At 31.6% G+C, this 8,236-nt stretch overlaps 1 protein-coding gene across 1 annotated transcript; it reads right to left on the minus strand.

Moving 5' to 3' along the window:
* Positions 1-488: 488 nt before the first annotated feature.
* Positions 489-6,024, minus strand: LOC126739789 (nucleoporin Nup37). The gene is made up of 5 exons (XM_050445604.1): positions 5,510-6,024; positions 1,826-2,002; positions 1,561-1,768; positions 839-995; positions 489-775 (listed from the first exon to the last, which is right to left on the minus strand). The coding sequence occupies exons 1-5, from the start codon at positions 5,702-5,704 to the stop codon at positions 526-528; spliced, it is 987 nt and encodes a 328-aa protein (XP_050301561.1). The 5' UTR covers positions 5,705-6,024; the 3' UTR covers positions 489-525.
* Positions 6,025-8,236: the final 2,212 nt, after the last annotated feature.

Below are 8,236 nucleotides of genomic sequence, written 5' to 3' on the forward strand. Positions count from 1 at the left end.
CATAAGTTGACAAGAAAATAACAGCGCTTTAAAAAAAATGAGGTATGTCAATACTAATATTGATATTCTGTAAAAAATACCAATCAAACGACAAGAGTTCTCGAAAAAAAATAATAATCGGCTCGTTTTTTTTTTTTGAGACCGAGATTGACTGTGTTGTTGTCTTGCGATTTATTCAATTCCCCAACCTGTATAAATGAATTATACTAAGTTACTATAAAGTCAGCAATATTACAAGAATCAAAAATAATAAATCTGTTAAAAACGCATTTTAAATTAAAGATATTTAAATTAAAATATTATTTAGTATAAATGTCATTAAAAATATCCTTAAAACACTCATGAAATAGATCCTAATGTATTTCAGTTGACTTTCTTTTATTTAGTTCATTTTAAAATAGAATCTAATGTAAAGCTTTTAGGAGGACATGCATTATTGGCAATAAATAAAATTTGAATTTCGAATAATAAAAAAGAATAAAACGGCATTTAAAAAAAATATAAACAATATTTATTGAAACCTATTCATTTAGTGCTCACTTTCCAAAAGCAAAGTTTCATATCATCTCCTACACAAACAATTGGATAATGATAATGCCATTGTACGTTACTAGGCAAGGAAAGGCTCACGTTTAATTTCTGATGCTGAGTCACTGTGTGAACCACTTTAAGCGAACCGTCAAGATTGTTAACCGCAGCCACCAGCTCCCCCTGGGGAGAGAATTTAATTGTTCCTCCGTTTTCCGGAAATAGGATGGTGCTTTGTTGGGGTAGGCTACAAATTTTTTATTAGTTCATAGAACTAAATTATGCTGCCAGAAATATTTTATTAAGTTACCATGGTTTTGTTAAATCCCATACCAATAACTCGCCAAGTTGTAAAGTACCCAAAATTTGACTGTCGGAAGGGGCCCAGTGGGCTGAAGAAAGTGACTTTGCAAAGTCTAGTGATAGAATTGGGGTTTCTGTATCTACGTTGTAGAATTTTATTAATCCTAAAAGAGATTAAAGAAACTAGTTATCACAATATGATGCCTTGATATTTTAAGTGTTGAATAGTTTCTCAAATTTTCACTGTCTATATGCATTAAAGAAACTGATTTATAAATTATATTATATAAGGATCATTAAAAATTTTGAAAACCGTATACTTCGCTCTTATTGAATTGTGGTTGTTCGAGAAAGTATCATAATCTTATCAAAATTATTAACAGTTAAAAATGAATTATAAAAGTTACGATTTGTGAAAATAGAGTTAGTCTTCAAAGAGAGTGAGGATATTGCACACAATTTTTAAATACCCTATATATCCTAGTAGCTTATACCCAACAGTTTTTAATAATTTGATTGGCATTATTAAGGTCAATTAATATCATAAAGTAAAAAAAAATTACTTATTTGATTGATAAGATTCAATTCTTTATCGGAGTTGCATATGCAGGATGCATGTTTGCATTGTGCAACTTTGTAATTTTACCCTCATTATTATATTAAAAATCTCTCATTGATAAAGTGTGATTATTTGGGAAAATTAAAATAAAACAATAATACAGGCCTTACCAATCTTTTCTGCAACCAACATTTTTCCAGAATCGGCTCTATGCCAAGATACAACCATTGCAGGGGAATTCAAATGAAAAGTACTCTTCAACCTAAACCCATCAGTAAACCAGAGTTTGACTGTATTATCATCGCTTGCTGATGCCATATAAAGATTCTCTGGATCAAAAGTGACATCGTTAATGTAACTTACATGGCCTGAAAGTTCCTAAAATAAATAAATAATCAGACTTGTGCGATTCGGATATAACCTAAAGATTCTTACCCTACAAAGGGTGTTTTGTTCCAAGTCACTCTCATAAACCCTAAGTTTAAAGTCGGAAGATCCGGTGGCGAAAATGACTTGATTTGGTAATACTGCTAAAGAAGAGTTGGGTGAAATGGCTAGTGCAGAACATCTCGGGTGAGGAAACTCATAAACTTTGTTTATACTTATAGAATTCTAAAAAAACGACACAAATCAGTTAAAATTAGACAAAGTAGATATCAATTATTAAAAAAACCAATATAAAAAACAACACTAGCATAGATTGAACCAGGCTCTGTTAGAGAAAGCCTGGAATTTAAGCCCAGTGCTCTTGTATTATGTTCATTAAGAGGTAGAAGGTGACTAAATGATGCAAAGTTTTTAAAAAGGAACTAAATGCATTAAAAAATATATACTGCTAGACATGTCAATAAGTTTAAATTTCTAAACCTACATCAACATGAGTCCCTTGCTGTAATACCATAAATAATGCACAGCACTTTCTTTTGTATCACAAAGCCATCTCACAGCTCCACCCCAGAATTTAATACTGCTAAGGAACAATAGGATGGAGTACACATTAGCATAATAGGTTACCACCAATGTTTTTTCTTGCAGATAGTCCGTCAAAACTCTTAGAAAAACAAGCAGAGTTAAGCTTTTTGCAAATTTGATTTATCTGTATTTCCCCATGTAAGTAAAAATCAATGTTAATCTCCATAAAATGAACCGATTTAGAGTGTTCTCCATTCTGGAATAATATATGTATGGTCCCTGGGTATTGATCTTGACACTGGATGGTTGTAAAACATGAAAAGGATGATTTGTCACAATTTAAAAGTAGTTCGTTGCCATTAAACCACCTCTGAGCCTGATCCAATGTCTGATCTGTTTTATGATGAAGAGTTTATGATGTTTTCCAAAATTAGGCTCTTAAGTCATTTGCAAAATTAATAAGACTCGATGAGTTTCTTCTATGCACTTTTATTTCAAGGTGTATTTTAGTGTTTTGATATGAGGAAATGTAGGCATGGTATCAAATACCCCCATAGTTTTAAACATTTTGTGTACTACCATAAAAAAATTTTTGTTTCCTAATATGTTTTCAGGATTTTACTCAACTTATCCTACTTTCTTACCTAGTAAATTTAAATTTTTAATGATATCAATATCACTTTCAGGAGATGTAAGGTCTTGTAAAGAAGAAGCTCATCATTACTTCCAAAATTGTCATTACTTCTTCCTACTCCAGGGATCCATTTTTGGTAGACTATTCAGGGGGGATCATTAATATACACCAGGGAAAAAAAGAGGACAATGATACTTCCCTGTGGTACTCCTAGTTCATCACTAATTGATTCAGAAGATGTTATGCTAATATTCTGACAATAAATTTGGTACCTAATAAGCTAAATAGTTTTTTACTGTACCACAAGTTGTAAAAAAGCAGGTCAAATTCAGGGCATCTGGCTTTTCAAACTATGAACAGTTTTTTGAGTATAGGGCTGGACCAGATCAATTTTTTCTTTTGCCTACTGACCTACTTGAGCTTTGAGGAAGAGATAAGGAGAAAAAATATGCCTGGCTATGATGAATTTAATGTATGGTTATTTTTCAATTGACTATAATTATTTATTGGAGGTGTTAGTATCTGCAATTAATCATTCTTACTGGCCAATTTCCCAATTGCCTTAAGGTGCTCAGAATCATACCTTTGTTTAAGAGGGGAGTTTCAGAATCATCTTCTTCTTACAGATTGATAGCATTGCTTCCAACCTTCTCAAAAATCATTGAGAAATTGGTTAAAAACTGACAAAGGGCAATTGACTGTGTCGGTCTCAAAATACTGCTGGCGAAACTTGAGTGGTACGGGTTTGAGTCTTGTTTGCATAATAGGGTGCTGTGATGGGACTCATGGAATTTCACAGAGTTCAGTTCTTGGACCAATCTTGGAGAAATTTATTCAATTTGCCAATGATGCAACCATTTTGTGGCATGTCACAAATGCAATAAATCTTATTAAAATGAGATATTATTAAAATGAAGAAACGGTGTGATTCTAACAAACCGTGTTTAAATATTTCAGAGACTAGTGTGTAGTATGAATTTTTAATGCAATTAAGATGATGTGTTTTTGGAAAATCAGACTCTAAACAAAAATAATAAATTCTTTGTTTTATTTATTGACAATAAACTAAAATTTAAAAGTCATATCACACAGTATATCAGAAAATATCAGCAAATTCTTATATTCTTAAGGTGGCAGCAGGAGAGGCTGATTTGAAATGAAGAGAAATATTCATTTTTCCTTAATAAAATTCCATTTAAAGTAAGGTTTGTGTTTCTGGCATGCATGCACACCTTACTTGTTAAATAGTGTTTTTGTCTTGCAAAAAAAAATGCTCTTACAGAGCTTATCACACATAAAATCCCAATCTCTTCCTACTTATTTATATTGAAATCTGTTTGTCTGGTTCATAAGAAATCTAGAAATATGAACACAACAAATAGTCATAAATATACCACTCGACAAGTGAATTGCCTAGAACATTAATACTTGACGGTAAAAATCTCTTTAATTATTGAGCTCTTAGTTTTATTTATTGACAATAAACTAAAATTTAAAAGTCATATCACACAGTATATCGGAAAATATCAGCAAATTCTTATATTCTTAAGGTGGCAGCAGGAGAGGCTGATTTGAAATGAAGAGAAATGTTCATTTTTCCTTAATAAAATTCCATTTAAAGTAAGGTTTGTGTTTCTGGCATGCATGCACACTTTACTTGTTAAATAGTGTTTTTGTCTTGCAAAAAAAAATGCTCTTACAGAGCTTATCACACATAAAATCCCAATCTCTTCCTCCTTATTTATATTAAAATCTGTTTGTCTGGTTCATAAGAAATCTAGAAATATGAACACAACAAATAGTCATAAATATACCACTCGACAAGTGAATTGCCTAGAACATTAATACTTGACGGTAAAAATCTCTTTAATTATTGAGCTCTTAGTTGCAAAAGGCTAGTATGAAATGATTGAATTTTTGTTTTTGTTGTTCATTTTTATTGTAGTTAAACTAAATAAAATTGTTTATTTTAGGAGTTATATATGTGTATTGATACTCTTGATATTGCATTGACTTGGCATGTTTTGGTTCAGTGTCTTGGAGCAGTATTTCTGGAAAACAGGGATGCCAGAAACATTCATGGTTGTGGAGTGCCTTTAGTATGGTCACCAACCTTCAAATGTGTATGTGTATATGTATTTTCTCTTTTTAGAGCTTTATCAATAAATTTACTTTTATGACAATAAAACATATTTGTTGCTTGATTTATTGTTTGATTGCTACCCTCCATCTTGGGATAGACCTTCTCTGGGATCTTCCTGAAAGATAGGACTCTATCCAATTTAAACAAGGACCATACAACTCCAGTTTATTTAAAATGATGACGTTTAGACTGTTAAAAGCTTCCGATATGTCTAGGTAAGCTCCTAAAGTTTTCATTTTCCTTTCCAAATTTTAAATTATTCTGCAGAAGAAATCGTAGGTAGCAATTTCAACTAATCAACCTTTGCGAAAGCCATGCTGTGAGTCACCGAAGATGCTCCTTCATTCAAAGAACTTCTCCAGTCTCTCCAGCATCTTCTTCTCAAAAAGGTTTGAGAATGATGATAATATAAGATTAATGCGTTATTTACCTCAAAAGATAGATGTACGAATAGTATTTTCTCCTCAAAAGCCAAAAGCATCACATCTTTGGTCCATTCATAAGGGGAGAAGTGGATGTGCAAGATTTGTCCATATTCGGAAAAGTCTTTGACGTAAATTGGTTCGTTTGAATTCTTCTTGGAAGCATCGATGGCATCTGTGTGCATTAAGAAGTCGTCCCTCATAATTTTTGTTATAAAATCTGAAATTCCTAAGTTATTTAACGTTTTTTTTAGGGGCTGTTTTGATTTTGAAAATAGTTAGGTTAACATCTTCGTTAGAGACTGTTGCGACACACGCGTCCCGCTAAACGTAAAGATTTTTGTTATTTAGAATTAGGAAATAAAGAAACGCATTTCACTTAAATTTGTGTTTTTGATACTTTGTCTGTCCGTTTAAGGGCTGGTATTATAAAATGTTTTGATAGATCACTTAACGCATAGAGAAAGTAAAATAAGAAGAGGGTATACAGCCATGGCATTACGATGCTACCACAGAACACAAATATATAGAGAAGTGGTGGTTGCATACAAACTGATAGAAATTCTTCTGACAAATCAGCTAGCGTCCTCTCGCTTGGCAACGGAAACTGTAGTAACTAATTTGACAGTTTGACGTGCCTAATTGGACCAATCGAAATGGTAGAAAGGCGTGGCCAAATTAAGGCGGGAAATTAAATTTCATTTAACCTGACAATCTTATCATTTAATCCTAATATCTAAAGCAAACGCCTAATCAAAAAGGTTACTTATAGAGAAAAAGCCCTTTTGATTAGGTGTTAATTATAGGATTGTTAAGATAGCATTAGATATTGATCTGAACATGAACAAAAATGCTAAGATGCTACTACATGCACCCGTCGGAATTATTTGAGAAATAAATTTGAATAATCGATATTGCAGGTATCGTATCACATCGTATTATATTTGAATTCAGTGTAAAGCGGGAGATTTAAATTTAACGCGCGGAGGTACTACATATTCATGATCAATATATCTCGCAAATTATTATTAGAGATAAGGAAAAGGGTATATTCAGAAAATATCTGTCCAGTGTAAGAAAAAAAAGACTTTTTCAAACCAGGGATTCGCAATGTGAATTTCATTTATTTCCGCTAAAATTCCTTTCGGCTTTTACTCAGTTTTCGAGTGGCTTTTTTTGATGTGAATGAATTACATATTTCAGAATAATCACTTCATTTAAAATTTGCTCATTAGCTTCATTAATAATCAAATAGTCTCATTAGTTGTATTAAAAAGAGGGTTCTTTTAGTGGCATTGGGGCAGGACTTATTATATTAATCTTCTTGCTATAGTAATTTTGTTTGGACAAGCAATGAAATTTTACTAGTCTCCTTTTAAATGAACATTTGAATGATTCTTAATCAAAACGGTCTTTAAAAAGACCATATCTTTCGAGTTTCGATAGAGAAGGGCTAATTTACATTTTTAAACTACTGCTTTGTATTACTAAATCTGAAGGAACATTAACACATTTTTTTTAATGTAAAATGTGACGATAATTTTTTGGAGTTGAAATATAATAGACATGATTATTTGGGACCAGGGCACACGGTAAATAGCACCTGGTTTTGCCATAGTGTCTAATATATTTATATTTGGCAAGATTGCCAAATAAATGATTTAACAAGTAAACACAAAATATTTAGTTATTATTGTAAAATACAAATAACAATAATAACAAATTACACATTTGCCTCTTGATTGTTTTTTGTTTTCCACAATTAGAGGTAATAAACTTAAAATCTTAAATGTTTATACAAACATAATTAACAAGAATAATTTTTTTTTTAAATTAATTACTTTAGTACCTCAGTAGTATAAAAAGTACCAGAAGTAAGATGAGGGATTCAATATCCATCAGAATTTTCTCCTGACTACATTTAAAAAAAAGAAAAAGCACGTTGTTGTTTGAAAAATTATCAGGTCGTTTTTGGCCACCGTGGATTTTACTACGGCTACTGGAATAATAAATATTATTATAAATTTAAATAAATAAATATTTTTAGGAAAAAAAAACTGGCTGTGCCAAACCCTAGCGCCCCATAATTAGGCTCTTCATCCCGATTTTTTCCCCATACTAATTGTTGACTTAACATGTAACCAGTGTGCTTTACCGTGAAAATTTGACTTAGTATGTAGTTAATGTGCCTAAACCTCCAAAATATTGACAAAGCATGTAATTAGCGTGCTTCCCTGAATAATTGACTTAGAGGAATGGTTTTTAGTCGGTCGGGGCTAAAAAAACCTTAACCCCGCTCTATCGCAGGCCGGACTTAATTTTTTTTAACCTCTCTAAAAAAAGCGATTCCAAGTATGTTTAGTTTCGAAAACGATAGTTGGAAAAGTGGGTAAAGGAATTACAATTGGAACACTATTGCATAAAATAATATAAAGGGGGATTATTTTGAATAAGCAACTAAGAGTTGAAGTTATCCACATTTTCAGTCATAATTATTCCAACGACAAGCTATATTAATCATCATAGGAGATTTCAGTTTTTTTTTGTTTTTTTTTTATTTCTTTTACATTTTTTTTTTTTGGTTTTTAGCGTTTTTTTTCAAGTAAATTGATAAACTAAACATGTTTATAAATGAGCTCTAGTCTACGTTGTTTTGTAGTAGCGAAATGAGTTATAACATCATCGTAGAATTTATCTGTTTTTTATAACGACTTTAAAAATTTTTTTCTAGCGAG

The sequence above is a fragment of the Anthonomus grandis genome, chromosome 8 (assembly GCF_022605725.1).
Source record: "Anthonomus grandis grandis chromosome 8, icAntGran1.3, whole genome shotgun sequence".
In the NCBI taxonomy this organism is placed as follows: domain Eukaryota; kingdom Metazoa; phylum Arthropoda; class Insecta; order Coleoptera; family Curculionidae; genus Anthonomus; species Anthonomus grandis.